This window comes from Porites lutea, chromosome 9 (assembly GCF_958299795.1).
Source record: "Porites lutea chromosome 9, jaPorLute2.1, whole genome shotgun sequence".
Taxonomy (NCBI): Eukaryota; Metazoa; Cnidaria; class Anthozoa; order Scleractinia; family Poritidae; genus Porites; species Porites lutea.
Window position 1 is genome coordinate 6,529,608 of NC_133209.1, and position 17,500 is coordinate 6,547,107.

Here is a 17,500-nt window from a genome sequence, read left to right on the forward strand (position 1 = left end):
CTTTCTGATTCTGTTGAGATTACTTCGTGTGAATATACTAAAACAATTATTCTCCTCAGGCCCAGTTAATATTGTTGAATAATCCCCTCGACTTCGTCTCGGGGATTATTCAACAATATTAACTTCGCCTTCGGCGAATAATTGTTAAATAGTCTACTCTGTGACCAGTTATAGACCCCATCTTAGTCTCTTTTAGGCAAATATTTTCGCGATTCCAACTTAGCCTCTTTCGATTTTTTATGAATTGAACCATTTTTAAACTGCATGAAGAACACTTCATTTTTCAACTACAGTACAAACATTCTGGTACGTTTGCTAACCGTAAATATGAAGAACTGTCTTACCCCCAAAAATCTGAAAATGTGCGACCCATTTTAGTAACTCTATTGAAAATGCGACCCCATTATAGTTAATTCAGTCCCATCCAGCGGCACATCCCCATTAGCCTAGCCTCTAATAAGGAAGTACTACCCCCCCCCCCCCGGGAAAAAAGAAACAAAGTCAGAGAGAGGGCTGTCATAAAATAATTACACTAAGAGATCTAGGCGATTGGGAGGAAACGATTTGCTAAGGTGATGAGACTGCTCTGCTCTAAGCCTGGGGGGCATTCCCTTATATAAGTTACATTGGTATCTTCCGCCGCATCGGGTAGTGTTTTAGCGCTGTTTTGTTCTGAAAACGGGTTTAAAATTTGCCCATTTTGGTCTGGAATCGGGTATGGTTTTTGAGGGAACTACGAGAGTGAATCAACGTAGTTATCGTTTCAATTCCCAACGAGTAAGAAAGTAAGGAAATATGCGAATTCGACACAGACTTGAAAAATTTTTTTTGTTTGCACTCTAATCTAAGTAATGAAAACAACATAATTTCTGTCTAAAGGCCGGGTCTGAAAACGGGTATGGATTTTGGTGGTCTGGTCTACAAACGGGTATGGAAAATTACATTTTTTGGTCTGAATCGGGTCAGGATTTGGAGAAACGGACGGAACACCCCCACCAAGAATTCCTAGGAGAACCCCTCCGGGGCTCTAAGTACTCGCTTAGTGTGCATATTGGAAACATCCCTGTCTGTTTCCCTACGATGGCCCGTAAGGGACATTACAATATTTGTTTTTTGCTTAAGTTATCGCGCGATAATTTCAACTTATCACATGAACTTGAGAGAAGCTGGAACGTTGCATGCATGTATGCATGCATTATCTTGATGTTGACACTTTCTTTATCATACTAAGAAGGAGTTATAGTCTAACTTTTAAACCAGCTTAATAGAGTTCATTTGAGTTGCCAAGCTAGATTTCCAAGCAAGGATTACAGCATTTTAATCCTGAAGGAAAAGGGGAGTAGTTGCTATATACGTATATGTAATCAAGTATCTCTCGTTTCAAAACTTTACAGTGAGAATCAAGACAGGTTACTTCTTAGCTTCAAGTTTAAAGTATTTCATTGTCCAACAGTGGTCCCTTTTGTTAAGTGAAGTGAATATGGGTGATGTTCTTGTTATGTATTTACGGAAAAGGACTGAGTTCTCCGGCGGATTAGCATGCGCAATAATTAAAGGTTAACATGCGAAAATGCAAGCGGTGACAGGCCGCACATCCATACCGGCGTGAAACCTTGTGTTAACCTTTTATGTTTTAGCTCTAACGAGCATGGCTTTCAGGGATTTTCCTTTCTTGTTGGAAATGATAGGTAGTTCTTTAAAAATTTGGCGAAGCAACGGCTGGTTTTGTATAAGATTCCATTTTTTCATTAAAACTTCTTTTAAAGTAGACATTGAGGGCTGGTACTGTGTCACAAAAGACAATATTTCTTTTTCCTTTCAGGAGTGCAGACTCCCTCTCTGTGAACTTTGTACCTGATGGAAGGTTTTCTATCATAGTTTGTGGGTAGCCTCTGTCAATCAAGCGTTCTTTGAAATTTGAGTTGCTAGCCTTAAAAACATTCTTATGAAACACTGGCAACTGATAGAGAACCAACCTCTTCTTAGACAGATCTACAAAGAACCTCCAATTATATCGTACAAACGAGGAAGTTCTCTCAATGATATACTTCTGAGAATTAAAGGCTATAAACACGAGGGTGGAAAGCGTGAGTCAGGCTTCTCTTTATCATGTGATATGTTGCAAATTTATCGCGCGATAAACTGACTAATTATTGCGCGATAATTTTCTTATTTATCGCGCGATAATTTTAACTTATCGCGCGATAAGTTTGAATTGTCGCGCGATAACTTCGGTCAAAAAAAAAAATTGTAATGTCCCTTACGGGCCACCGTAGTACGTTTCCCTACCAATCTCTATCTGTAGCTACTTTTACACTCATGCTGTAATTAACTATTTAGTAGCCATGACATTTGTGTGAAAAGTTATCATTAGCCCTTGAGGTTGCGAAATTTAAACACATTTTCTAGAAAAATTAACAGTGCATGCCTGACCCCTAATCCTGGTTCGTACTTCAACCCCTAAGCTGATGATTTCCCTGGATTCTATGATCATGATATAAATCTACTTATGATTACCTCAATTTTCATAATCCATGGAAGCAACTTTACAAATACCAGTTATTGGGCATAATTCTAGTTCCTCATGCAGTTCCCTTAAACGAAAAACATCCCCACTGAAAGCATTAGGTTAACCCTAAGCAAGCTTAAGAAACTTAACTTACTTTGCATCCGAGTATATTGCCATGATAATGAAGTATTAGCCTGGGCCCGTCTTAGTCTGCTTTCAATCAATATTTGCCCAGAGGAAGGCCGGCCGTTGCTGGAGGGGACTGGGGTTGGGGGGTGGGGGAAACTGCCTCGCGTCTTATTGCGACTGGACCGGTTTTCTTTTCCCCTTTCAATCAGTAAGCGCGGTGTTTAGGGACTACGAGATAGGAAACGTGAAGAAGATTATGTTGCAGTTGTGAACGCTTCTACGAGGAGGGAGGGGGAAATTTGAGGCTTACCTACATGTGTAACAGTACTAGTGATCTGCAGAAGAAGGGCTATAACGTGCTGTTAGTTAACTTTCTATTTACTCCAGTGCTCATATACACTAAAGTCTTCTTACAAAAAACGCAATTGAAAAATAAGGTAGTACACAATGTGAATACATCCTGAGAAGGTTAACGCGGTCGATTGAAGTCAAGTGCCACTGCGGTGATTTCAGTGGTTTCTTGTACATGTATACATAACAGAAACAGCTCACGTGCTGTTTGCGTTGTACCTTGGCCTTGTCCAAAGGTCTTCGCGCAAGTGTCTTCCAAATTTCTTTTTACTTAAAAAGACAGCCTCACTCTTGCGATGACGCTTTTCTAATTCTGTCTGACCTTCTGACCTTATTTTAGCTCTTCGCGCACGTTTCTGCGAGTTTTATTTCATAAACGAACATAGGTACGGTGAGGTTGCTTGATATGTTTCCAAGCTGAATCTTTGAGTCATCATGTACAGACCGACTGCACAGATCGAGTGTTGATGAAGCCGCTCAATGCAAAACAAATCATAGTTTCCATCTCAGTAGAAGATGAATCTTTGCCCCTTAAACCTAAATCTTGTTCTGCTCTTGCTCATCCAACATCTGCTCGGTATGACTTATTAAAATATTTGAATGAACAATAGCACAACTGAATCATAGGATTCGCATTCGGATTTTATATGATCTGAAGAATTCTGCAGATTAAACGAAAGCCGAGTCCAATAACTGCTGCGGAGTCACTGTGATGAAAGAATCAAGCAATTCTTTCAAAGACGGAAAACAAAGCATGATGATCACTTTGAAGTTCGCCAACACAAGAGTTTACCTTAAAAACGTTGGCCTACGTGACTCTTCAGAGTTAGCAAGCCATTCCCTCCTGGTCTTGGGTATCGAAGAAAAGCTTGGTATGTAATTTGTAAGGGATCCAAAAACATTAAACCCAACTGATGTACTTCAACGTTTCTAAATATTTTCTTAACACCTTCAGTGATTCAATGGGTCAGACAGACAATGACTAAAAAGTAAGCTATTCGAGGGGTGAATTACACTTTTTCCTCCATTCTCTTTCTAATTCTATTCTCTCAAAAAAGATGGCAGGCCAGTGAGATTAAAAGAAAACGACGTGACGGCGTGACGCCCCGGTCTCTAAGCGGAAGTTTTGAGTAGAAACAACTCGTTTTCCGGCCTTGTAGGAAACAAAGGACTTAACCTGCAATAAGGCGGTCTTTCTTCAGTGCCTTTTGACAGCTGACAGCTTGTCAAATTATAGCCTGCTTGAAATATACCCACAAGTCCACATAAAAAAACCCACAAAGAAAACAACTCTACTCACAACTGGCTTTTATCAATTAGAGATTAGCTAAATGGGCAAGAAACGATTTTTATAATAGGCTTTGGCATGAATTCCAGAAATATTTAGTGCTTAAATCAAGATCGAATACTGCTTTTGTGTTTACAGAGGGGATAGGATGTCATGAGCTTAAACTCGCTGCATCTGCCAGAGTTATTCCTTCCTAATAGACAATGACAGCATTCTTTTATCATGTTGATCCGTTTACCCTAGTCCATCTAGACGTCAGACACATTACCGATTTTCATCGTGCCTTTCGAGAGCTTAATTTCACAGAACCATGTCCTAGAACAAAAGTCGGGCAGGCGGCAACGTTAACATGAAATTTATAAAATTTTTAGCGCCGCCGCTTTTGCTTTTTATTTGGGGAGACATTGTTGTTTTGCAGGCGATAAAACTTAAGAATTTTTACCCTTTTGGGCAAAGCGAAGGTGATCAAGTTGTTCCTCCTAATGACGACGGAGGCTCAGGAAGAGTTCCCATATCGTTCCCGTTTCCATTCTTTGGACAAGATCACTTATCATTGTTTGTAAGTATAGTCTTGTTTCACGAAAACCTCATTCGCTCGCATAGTTTAAGTATCATGGGTAATTTTGTCACACTTGCTTTACAAATATAAATATCAATGTTAGGGTGAAAAACATTGTAAGACATAACAATAATAATGTATAAGATGAAATACAGGATGGCGCTAAGGTGTGTATCTGAGTTATTCAGGATCAAAAGTACACACCAACGCCTAAGAAACTATGATTTTGATCTACCCCGCTTTGATACAGTGGCCTATGGGAGGCATTCGCTGCGCTACCAAGAACCTTTTATTTGGTCGAGGGTCGGTGGTGAGCTAAGAAACTTAAAAAGCCTCAAATCATTCAAGAAACATATACGCGGTGTGGACCTTTCGAGCTATATAGATAATAATAGTAACTGCTGTGACTTGTGTGATTCTGAGTCGTGTAGTGGTTTTAGGTTTTAGGTACTGCGATCATTAATTTAAAAATCATGTAATAGATTAGTGCCAGTAGTTAGGAAAGTGTCCCCTGTTAAGCTAAATAAATTGACACTAAAATAAAGTTATTATTATTATTATTATTTAGCAAGCGAATATTAACGTTAAAAGCCGACGTTTCGGTATCATCATGACACCATTCTCAAGGCAAAATGAATAAACAATGCGAAGATTTGATTTCTATAGTCTTTACAAATTGACATAAAAACAAAGGATCACAAGTTCTTCAAGTGAATACCTTTGCGCGAATCGAGTCCGCCTGCACGTTTAGGGATGGTTTGAGTTTTCTTAGAATGGTGTCATGATGATACCGAAACGTCGGCTTTTAACGTTAATATTCGCTTGCTTATGTTTTAAGAAATTATTATTATTATTATTATTATTATTATTATTATTAATTATTATTATTCAAGTATTATTAAAACGCAAAGGGACTTCCTAATTCTGGCAAGGTGAACATCGACCTTACCACGTCCACCGGCGTTCCATTTATATTGGTCTTATAAAATTATTGTGCCTTTTCCTCCACACTGTTTCCATCTAAACTAAGACATTGCAGAAAGTTAACTGCATGCAAGTCAGGGGCTGATGTTCCGTTTCAAAGTAAATGTTATAGAAAGTACTCTCAGACTCGTGTACGGATGGCACAACATAGGTAGCAATTTACAAAATACACTGGATCAGTGGTACAGCAGTAATGGCAGGAGCCCATCAGAAGTCTCCTGGTGGCAACAGTGTTATTCAGTAAACAAACAAAGTTACATCCATGAACAGTGGAGGGTGACAATGGGGTGACAGCTTTGACGGTTGAAGATTAATTCTTTTTCCATTTTTGACAACCGACGGTTAAATTTAAGAGCTTTTGACGGCTGACAGTTACTAATTTAGTCAAAAAGTTAATTAAAAGTAGTATTAACTTCTGCACGAATTAATATTAACTGTTTGTTTTAGATGTTGTCTTTTTGAGAACATGGGAACTGGTTTTTCCAGTTTAGATCAGTTTAGAAATTCTTCAGGAGCCGGAATGCCGTGAAGATCAGCTGAAAAGTGAGATTTAAAATGCTTTAAAGCTTTTTGACGGTTAATCTTGCATCTTTTATAAATTAATCTAACATCAACTCTAACAACTACATAATAATTTGGTCGTCGGAAGCCCTTAAAGTGTAATCAGTCAAAATCGTTTAAATATGACCTGGCTAACAAACGTCAATCTTTCTAACAAAGACGAGTATAGTTACGTAATTTGAATTGAAACGTAGTGATCCTTGAACTTCAAGAATTGATTGTAGGATGGGCCCAGGAGGTACACTTTTTAAACTAGGTTTTTTTTAAAGCATACTCTACTCTGTGGTGTGGCTCTACATGTCCTACATGCTTCAAATAAGTCACCTCTTGAAGCCAGTGGGCCAAAGAATGCGATTATTGGGCCCTTCTTTACTTCTTCTTATTTAGAGTTAAGTACACGGATTTTAACTAAAAGTCATTTGTTGGAAGATTGCCCAGTCAGTGCAGTCGATAAATAACAAGCCCGGCCAGTGCAATCAATAAATAACAATATCGGAAAATAAATCGATAATTCAGTAACTTCAAATTTTTATTGATATCGATTATATCGGTCAATCGATAGAAATCATTGGCCACAACTTTTTTAGCTGTGAGCGCTATCGAGTCACAGGTAGCCCAAGCTCGAAATATGAGCATCGGCATTGTTGCGTAACATCCAAAATATAAGGATTTTCATGGGGAAAAAACCTATCGTTACTGTAACCTACTAAACTGAAAGGATTTCAATAAAAAAAGACCGGTTACCTTACATCAAATGTGTGTTACGTCTCTACGGTGTGGTCCATGGGCCGATTTATGGGCGTTTTATGGGTTGTACTGTAAACGGTTTTCTCTCTATATGTAAACTTCATATTTCGAGCTTGGACTACCTGTGATCGCATTACTGATATTATCGGTTTCATGATCTTTCATTTCATTGTCCTCTAGGTTCAAACCTAATGAATGCATCGAAAACTAGGCCTTCTTTGCAAGACTTGCGTACAGCTAGCGATCGGCGTTGTCATATGATTTTATTGCTTTTCCATTTACTTAAAATGGTTTATACTATATTAGTTTGGTTAGCTGATCGGCGCTATATAATTAATTAAGCAGCCATTGAGCCCTCTTCGCCCGCCAGCGCTGTCTCAAACGTCAAACGCTTTTTTAAATTGCTGAAATAAAAGCTGATTAAAATTATCCTCCTACCCTTCTCCTTCCCCCCGCTAGGAACACCTGATACTCAGGTCAAGTGAAAATGGACGTTTAACAGGATTTTAGACTGCGAGCAGTCTCTAATTTTTCTTTGCCATGTACGGTTACTGAATCCGAAACCCAAGGACGGGAGAGGCGAAGCCGCAAATCGCGATAAACGAGGGCGTAATTATATAATGTAACATAACGTCGTGGTTTTCAATCGCGCTTTCTGAGATAAGAACTAGACGGATTTTAAGAGAAAAGGCGGACTGCAAGCAGTCTAACAGGATTTATAGTCGTGGAACAACTTGATTCACCCAAAACCACAAAGATCGGTTACATGAATATTTTTAATTCAGTTCCAGTCAAGTTATTCTGTCTTCAAAGTTAAGGTTCTTTCTTTAGCTCCTCTTGTTTTGGAACCAACTTAACTAACGTTCCGGAAACGTTATCCCATCCTTTGGCATCGATGAACTTCGATAAAAAAGAAAAGATAAAGATCGATAATTATCGATTGGTCACAATTTTTTTATCTGTCAATTTTTATCGCCGTTGTATTTTATCAATGGAGTTTATCGATAGTCATCGAGTGTTATCGATTATAGCCTAAATTGATTGCACTGGCCGGAAAGATTGAGAGAGGATTTGCATTTACCATAAACTAGAGTACGCGTTCTTGTTTCGACTCGTGGCTTCAATAGCGTAGTATAAAAAACGCTCTTTCTAAAGAACGAGGCACACACATGGGCGTAACTCTAGTTTCCACTAATGCAGTGCATTTTTCCACTCGAAAAGTTCTTTGTCAAACAATAATTTTGTCCATCCGTACGATCCACACGACTCGACAACTTTTCGAAGCGCGCACTTAAGTAAGCGATAATATAATAAGATACATTTTTCTCTCGACAACTCCTGCTAAGCTGACATAGTTGTCCACTCGTAGGAGTGTTAAACCTTGGCTGTTTTTCCACTCCTATCGTGTCGACTTCATTTGGCATGACTGAAAGTGGTCGTCTCAAGGTGATGATTTCGCCTACGGGAAACAAAGTGAAAGACCTCAGTTTTTGTAGACTGTTCAAGGTCCCCTATTATTTCGTAAGATCGTCAGGAGCGAGCGCTTACTGGTAGGAAGAGGGGGTTGACACTCATCCAAGAAAGCCGCCCGTAACGCAGTGCGCTTTACCTTAAAAGTCGCGCATCTGGGGTGAAAAGACAGGCCGTACGTGGACTGACGGAAATTTGATTTATTCCAACTGGACAATAACTCTAGCATCAGATTATTATAACTCGTTAAGTTAAGCTTCTTGGCTGATACTCCAACAACAAACTTTCTAGCTCTAGACGTAACTAGCAAAGGGGAATGCCCCTCCTAAAGAAAATGGGTTGACTTTAGAAGAACAGTGCTCCTTAATGGATGAATAACCGTTTATAAATACTATGACCAACTTCAGTCAAGAAGATCTTCAAAACTTTTGCTTTAGTGCTATACATACTTGTATGACGTCTAAAAAAGTGTACCTACGGAAGTGAAAATGATGGCTGCACTAAGAATTTATGGGGCTTGAGTCCAACTAAACCAAAAACGTCTTAAACGTAGTCTAAATATCCCCTAATTAGTAAGGAAGGCGTGTGTTAGCTAGCATCAAACTAGACCAGCTTGAATCATCATCTTGCCTCAGTTGACGAATAGCTTTTCGGAAACACTATTTTTGGGAATAGTTATGTTTATCTGCTAAATAAAGCTTTTCATTTCAGATCAACACCAATGGAGTAATCTCATTTCTGACAAACGTTAACCAGTACACACCAGATAGGTTTCCTCTCGGCGATAGGCGACGACTAGTGGCACCATTCTGGGCTGATGTAGATACTAGAGTAGCCGGAGAGGTATTTTACCGCGAGACTTCGGATATAAACCTTCTCAAGAAAGCAACTGCTGATGTCACAACTATCTATGTGAGATGCAAATCGTTTAGAGCTGCGTGGTTGTTAATTGCAACGTGGTATGAAGTGGCCTTTTATGGCGCTACAGGAAATTACACTAGCAAGGTACTGTTACTTAGAAATTATCATCGTCATCAACGACAACAGACGAAGTTTGTCCCTTGATGAAGTCATTGCGCACACCAATATAAGGCCACCTCGTGTTTCTGCCTCGCTGTGCGATTCACATACGTTCCACGTGCGATGCGAATTTCGTCAAAATAATAAACCTTGCGGACCTCCCTTCGAGAGGAATCATTTATTAGTTTACAAAATATTCTTACGCCATCTTCAGTCGTAACAGGGGCACCCAACGGGGATATAGTTCAAAACTACTTAACATAGCATTGTTGAACGTATTTTAGTATTTAAACGATAGATATAGGCATATTTTTATCCCCTAAAAACTTTTCATCTGTTCGGATTTCCTAGCTGAAAGTCTAGTGATCCGAAAATTATAGGGATCAAAACTTACCTTTTCGAAAATTTCAGCCAGGAAAAGGCTCCCGAAAATTCTAGGTGGCCTTTTTTAGGGTAAATATCCGTTTAAAATGGGTAATTATACCATTTTGTAGATGTTCGAAAATCCTAGGAGAGGCAGGCAAGCAAGAAATTTTACAACAAATGTTCCGAAAATTTAAGTTCTCAAATCGTCTTCCGAACAGATATTTTCCAAAAAATTGCCGTTGGGTGCCCCTGTCGTAAATCTTGTTATTGGTTGGAATTTATAGTATCTAAATAAGAATCATTTCAGTGATAATAAACAATTTTTGGATGAGGTTGAGCATGATATCAAAAATTCGGCTTCGGCAGATAACACAGACCTCGGTTTTGATAATTCATGATATCATGCGAAAACCGAATTCAATAATTGTTTTATTATACATTTTTTAAATAATAGGTAAAAGAAGACATTCATCTGTTGAAAAATGGCTTTATTTCAAAACTAAGGTGAAAGTGACACTGATAAGCTTAACCAAGATCATTTAAAAAATTTAAAATACAATAATAAAACCTTTGTCTCAATAAAGTTGCTCTTTTTGTGTTTTTGGAATCTTTTTCCTCAATTAATCGACAAAATTCATCCTCAGAAACAGAAGCGAAGCGTTCTGCCATTCATGTCAAGTTCACAAGCTATCGTGAATTGATCGAACGCTCTCGACCAATCAGATTTTTCATAGTGAGTCTGATGTATAATAATATTCCTTAACAGTAGCAACTCAGGAAAAAGGTAAACTGGTATAAGACAGATAATTAGGCTGCTAAATAGAAAGGTATGCACTTGTTTGTACTGTCAGTTTTAGAATAGTTTTTGAGATCTATTATATAATGTAAAATGCTGCAATTTCAGTTCTGATCGCAATTAAGTTACACGAAATTAACCCTTAGACTAGCCTGCGATCATGACCTCCATATCGCCTCAAGTGCCTCAAGTCTCTCTGGTCCTAAATAAAATAGTGCTTTAGGTCCTACCAGCAGTACAATGGTCAGTTTCATTGTATTGTAAAATTTCAGCGTCAAAGTAACCTTGTAATTGCCATCACTGAAATGATGTTGGTTATCAGTAGAACCCAAGTTATAAGGTAACGTAGCAGACACGAAAACCGAAAAGAAGGAAAGGAACTTGCTTATAAGTACACGAGGATAATCGGCTTGCACGACGTCTGAGAATAACTTTTGCTTTTACTATTAGTATTATTATCATTATTATTACTACTATAATTATTATTATTATCATCATCATTATTATTACCATTACCGGTATCATTATCATTATCGTAATCGTTATTATTGTCGTATCGATGAGTCATTTGTTTCAGAGAGCTTTCGAACAAAGATTTGAAGTGTATATGATAGAAACACTTAAACTTGTGTTGCTCATGTCACTTTCTTTTTTTTTTTTCCAGAGGAATACTTTTCAGGCAGTTCTTGTTACAAATGGTATAAATTCGTTTGTCATCTTTAATTATAATAAGCTAACATGGACTACTGGTACGGCTAGCTCAGGAAACAGCTCAGGGCTCGGAGGCAAGCCTGCACAGGTATGCTTCACATTCAAAATATTTTTAATACGTAGTTAGTTTCGAACTGTGATAGTCAATGAAAATACAACTGACCTTTATGCAAGGCGCAAAGAAGCTGAAAATTAATTATAAATACAGTCATCATTTCTTGACAGGCTGGTTTCAATGGAGGGGACGGGCTGCGATATTTTAACATCCCAGGATCTGGCACGCACCAAGTACTTGACCTTTCTCATCAATCCAATGTTGGAATCCCTGGTCGATGGTTATATCGCATTGACAGCAAGGCCGGTGATTGCAATAATAACGGTAGGAGGCTGCTGTTTAGAGTTAATGAAAGCTACTTTTAGGTGATGAATAAAACGGAGAATAAACGGTAGTAAATTCTTCAAAACAAGAGCTGTAGGTTTCAGGATGCTGTAGGAAATCTGCCGAGAACACTCGGCTCTTGAAAGTCCTTGAACCAGACAAAAAAGGTTTATATGATTTGCAGTGAAAGACTGTCTTAATAGTTTTAAAGAATATTCCTGGTTCGCTTTCCCGAGAGTAGTTATTTTTTCTAATTTTTAAACGCTCATTTCAGTTACTTGGACCAGGTTTTTGCTCCCTATAGCAGTAATGCCTTTTAGATAGAATAAAGCTTAAAAAACATAAAAGAAAAAAAAATCGTTCATTGAGAATTTCACGAAAAATTTTCATGTTGAAAACACATATTACTCATACAAGAGGGTCTCAGTGGGGTGGTAGCTTTGACGGTCAACGGTCTACTCAATTTTTTTTCCAATTTTGACGGTTGACGATTACGTTTTAGAAGTTTTTAGCAGAGATTTACTCCAAAAGTTTGGATAAATATTTTTAAACTTCTATAATATAAATTAATATTGACTGTGTGTTTTGGAGGTTCATTGCCTCGGCCTTTTTCTTAAAAAGGTTCGAAATATTTTCAGATAGAAGCAAGTTGTAAGGTCTTCCTATAAGACAGAGATCCAAATATCCGTAAAGATCAGCTGAATATAGTGAGATTTGAAATAACTTGAAACATTTTAACGGTTAATATTAATCTGCATTTTGACGGTTGACGATAAAAAAATTACCTTTTCCTTGCAAAACTCTATTTAAGTTGACTTGACTGAATTAATTTTGATTACCAACAATGGACTCAAACGATCGAAGATACTGAAGCAGCTGTGGTGTGTGCAAGAAAACTTGCCACCAAGAAAAGGGAAGGCTTGGAAACATTTAAACTAAAATTATTTGTTTGAGTACTGGCAGGACCATATTTTAAATCTTGTCAACATCTCCCACGTCTACAGGTAAGGAGGTTTCAGACCTCTCGTTTGTACGAGTGTTTTTCCGTTAATTACCTTCCCTACTTTCCCTGACATTTTACAGTCTTGATTCCCCAGTTAGCGAACCGCTAAGAAAATTACTTTTGGATATATCCACTATTTTTTAACCTATGTTTCTCCGCCCAACCTCTCCCCTTTTCTAAACCTCGTTCCAGGGCTTCTTATTAATAATTAAATTAGCCAAGTGGCGTAGTGTTGCTCACGACAGTTTGCAACAGAGTTATTTGTGACCTTTACTGCAGATAAGCTTTGCAGTAGAATCGAGTTATGAACTTATCCGATACAACCATCATACGATCGTGTTACAAATCTACATAAAAATATTATCCAGAATATTTTCCAATGATTGTTGGGAACAAAGGTCGCCTGAAGAGCGACGCATAGAGAAAGCGAAGTGAGGCACGAATACCGACAAGAAAAAGAAAAAAAACGTGTCGAAAAGGGTGTCTTCATTATCTCATCGTCAGTGTTTATTCGTCCGCAGTCGTTACCTTAAAGCGGTTTTTGAAGCATTGGAATTCGTGACACTGAGATGGCATGAACTGCGCTTGCGATAGTTTGCGCGTGGTTACTGCGGATGATTAACAAATCCTGCACAAACAAAGGGGGCGGGGGGGGGGGGAACCCTTTAATTATTTTAAGCAATAACATGGCCTAACGGCCGTTTTAGACGTGTGGCCACCAGTGGAGCCAGAAGCTGGCACTTGTATCTTAATTGGACCTGGTAATTACTCCCGGTAGCCCTGTTTTGATAGGGAGGTTTTGTAGCTTATCACTCATGGTAACGCTGAGTACCTCCCAAACAGAGCTACAGCGGTCAATTTAAGTCAGGGCTAAAATTAACGCTTGAAAAATTTTGCAGATCTCTCCGGCTGTTACCTTCCACGGCCTTCAGCAGCGGTGAATAACATTCGCCCCGATCGGCTTTTTCTGATACTCAGCCTCATTCAATAATTGTTAAATGTTCTGAGGGGAAAGTGAAACACTAGTTCCGACATTCCTGAACTTCTTTGGGTATCGTACCCACATTAAAAATAGAACATTTCTGGATCCGTCAGCACTTTTCTTCTGTCCACAAAAATATGTTTGAATAGGGAGGATTAATTACTCTCGAACAGCTATTGATGTGGGGCTTAAACTGAAACAACTGAAACAAAGAAGACATATTTATATCCTGCACGTACGTGCGCTTTTGCACCTGGACTAAAACAAGGTCAACTTTAATGGTCTGCCGGCCGCCGCCTTATTGTCTCAGCCTATAGCCTATCTGAGAATGTTCGCCGATGAAATATTACCGGCACGTAGTTTGTAAAATAAAAACTGCTAATTGACCGTTAAAATTAAGCAATAAAGATAATTAAGCAATGTTATCGAAAAGTACGGATATAGCGATAAATTGTAAGTGAAGCCGTTCCTTTTTTTAAAAAATGTCTCCTTACGCTGAAACACGAAGAGGCGGTGAGGTGTCCTATTGCGTAATGCTCAGAATGGCCTTGAACATAAGGGATTCGCAAGCGAATTCAGGTAATAGACTCAAAAAGAAAAATTCTTGCTAGGATTTTCAATAATGCTAATAATGACAATAATAATAATGATAATCATAATATATAATGAACAGTATGATTGTCTTTAGTGACTGATGCTCCAGGTGCATGGTTTGCACCCGGCTGATGCACAAAAAGAACACCAGCAAAGACTTTGTTTGAAGAGACAATACTGCTACTAATACTGCTACTGCTACCGCTACTGCTGCTGCTGCTGCTGCTGCTGCTGCTGCTGCTGCTGCTGCTACTACTACTACTACTTATAATAGTAATGACAATGACAATAATAATAATAATAATAATAATAATAATAACAATGATAATAATAACTAGTGTAACTGTGTGAATCGAACTGCTATGGGACTTCAAAATACAAACTGACAGCAAGACTGAACACAAAAAGCTTGATATTGTGGTATTGGATAAGATAGAACGCAAATGGCCCTGATTATTGATTTTGCTAGTCCATTTGACTTCAAAGTAAAGTGAAAGACAACGAGAAAGAAAAAAATGAGAACTACCAAAATAACCTGAAGAGGAAGTTGAAACGGATTTAAGAATTACGCAAAAGTAACTGTGGTGCCAATCATAATTGGCGCATTAGGGACTGTCCCGACGGAAAGATTTATTATTAAGTGCTTAGCAGAGATTAGTGTCACATGTCGTTTGGAATCATTGCAGAGAGCGTGCTTGCTGGTTACAGACAGAATCCTTCACAAAGTTTTGGACATCTTAATTGTCACGGGAGGTGACTTGATACTCCAGCAATCCATCTAGAAGCTGTCTTTAATGAGGATAATAACAACAATAAAAAAGCTTTACCTTTAGTTCCTTACTTGGTTTGTTATTGCTTACTGTGTGGTTATTTTCCCGACCCGAGCTGCGATTTAAGTAATTTCCTTTACCCACGAGTTTTCACAGAAGTCTTTTATATGTTCGTTTACGGTTAGTATTCCAACTTAGTATTACATAACCGTAACGGTTTTAACATCAATACTATCAATATTATCGTATCTTATATCTTTCTTTTTAACTATATAATATCCGGGGTAACTGCACGAATATTTCTATTAAATATGGAAGAGGAAAAGTGCCGCTGAGTGCAGAATGTAATATTCTTCTCAATTAGGACAAAGAATAACCCTCGACCTTGTTATAGCTGTATTGCAATGGCGCATGCGCAAGCTATTTATTTTAAAAACGTGCACTTTATGGCACCGTCTATAAACATTTTTTGAAATACTTCCGCCGACGAAAAAACATTTTTCGCCCATCGATAGGTCGCTCGATGGATTAACCTTTGGAAAAACCTAATATGTAATGACTGATATGCATTATTCTGCTGAAACTCCGCAAAACACGTAGAAGCGTTTAAAAATGATCAGCTATACATCGATTCCTAGCAATTATAACCTTTTTTGCGCTTTTAGAGTCATAGATGACTTCACAAGTTTCTCCTCGGTCATCCTGACTTCTTTCAGGAAGTTAAATTCGATACTGACCACTCACCTGTCATCACACTGAATATATTTAGTCATTGACCAATGGGATATTAGCATTTGACAGTAAGGGGCAAGGTATGCTTTATTACAGAAGCGAAAGCATTATCAAGTACTTCCAAGCTAGGCGGAAATGGATCTCGCCAGCATTTTTTTGCTAAATCTTGCTTTTTCTTTATTTTTCGAACTATCTTTATGCCAAACGGATTGCAATGGCTGCTGCGATCCAAACACCTATAGCGTAATCAACGAGCCTCGGCGTAGTATCAATAGTATTTGGAAACGAGGTCAAACAGCAATTTGCGATAGAACTCTTTCATGGGGATGGTATCGATTCACGAGCTATGTCGGTGGACAAATGCCGACTTCCCGTGTCAACCCGTACCACTGTGGCACAGTTGCTCCGATTTGGTTACGTGGACAACACCCGTCATCTGCAGATCTAACCGTAACTGTCCAGGCGTGCACAAACTTCTTTAACATCAGTAATGGTTGCCATCAGCCATTCAACGTAAAAATAAGGCAGTGTACTGGGTCACCGCCATTCTACGTCTACTATCTAAAACCAACATATTCGTGCGCTGTCGCCTATTGCGCCGGTAAGGATACTGTCTATTGATACCCGTTCTTTGTATTAGTTCTCTTGTGTTGGAGGGAAATTCTGGTTTGCACTTTCTGGTTTGTGAAACTTCTGATATTCCGAACCGGTAGTTTGTTTCCATGGGGAAAAAGTCAAGTAAACATGACCCTTGATGCAGTTCCCATTCTCGAACCACGAACTTTTCAAAACCGATTAGAATTTAGATTTTCAATTTCATTCGTTTAATTTTGGCAATAACATAAGTACTTCCCACCGGACAGAGAAATGAACAATTGGAACATTCTATTCTTAAAGAAATAAAGGCAGTACTTCTGTTTGTGTTATTATTCAAATTAAAAGCCAACTGATGATATTGACAGTTTCCCAAAGGGGCTGAAATAGAGAATTCATTGAAACTAACTTGGATGGCATCGGCACCGGCACCTATTGCAAGCTTGTCAGGTCATGGAGGCGGTATTATGATTTATATTTTAGTTATAATATGCGTTAGAGTATAAAACACGGAGCTATAGCTGTGATTCCATCGATCAATAGTTTGTTTTGAAAATTAGGAAGTGATGCGTAGGGAATTTAACAGATTCTTTATCATGAAACAAATAAAGAAGCCTTGACTGTGCTCCGGTTCTGTTAAGCACTTAGAAGGCGGCTGCAGCACTCTAAGAAGTAAGGAGAAACACTCGATTACGTCTCTTTGACTGCTGTTTCCCCCTGGTATTCTGCGTGCTTCAGTTATGTACAAGTTAAGTGACAGTAAAACCCTGTCATTAAGAATAAAACCTTATGGGACCTCATTTTTTCATTCCGAAAAGGCTGCTGTAAGACCAAGATGAACACCGGGTTTTTTTTTCAAGCTGGAGCATCAACAACAACAACGAGCTTTATTTGCATGACCATACAAATACATACAGTATTGCATTTAGGAGGCAAAATTATAACACAGGGCAAT

The 17,500-nt window shown here is 38.5% G+C and overlaps 1 protein-coding gene across 1 annotated transcript in view; it reads left to right on the forward strand.

Annotated features, from left to right (window-relative positions):
• Positions 1 to 4,335: 4,335 nt before the first annotated feature.
• LOC140948199 (uncharacterized) overlaps positions 4,336 to 17,500 on the forward strand; it is a 96,471-nt gene continuing 83,306 nt past the window's right edge. Inside the window, exons 1-4 of the mRNA XM_073397419.1 lie at positions 4,336 to 4,836; positions 9,310 to 9,603; positions 11,445 to 11,579; positions 11,717 to 11,870. Of these exons, the coding sequence (XP_073253520.1) occupies positions 4,627 to 4,836; positions 9,310 to 9,603; positions 11,445 to 11,579; positions 11,717 to 11,870 (793 nt within the window). The 5' untranslated portion in view covers positions 4,336 to 4,626. The remainder of the gene's footprint in view (positions 4,837 to 9,309; positions 9,604 to 11,444; positions 11,580 to 11,716; positions 11,871 to 17,500) is intronic.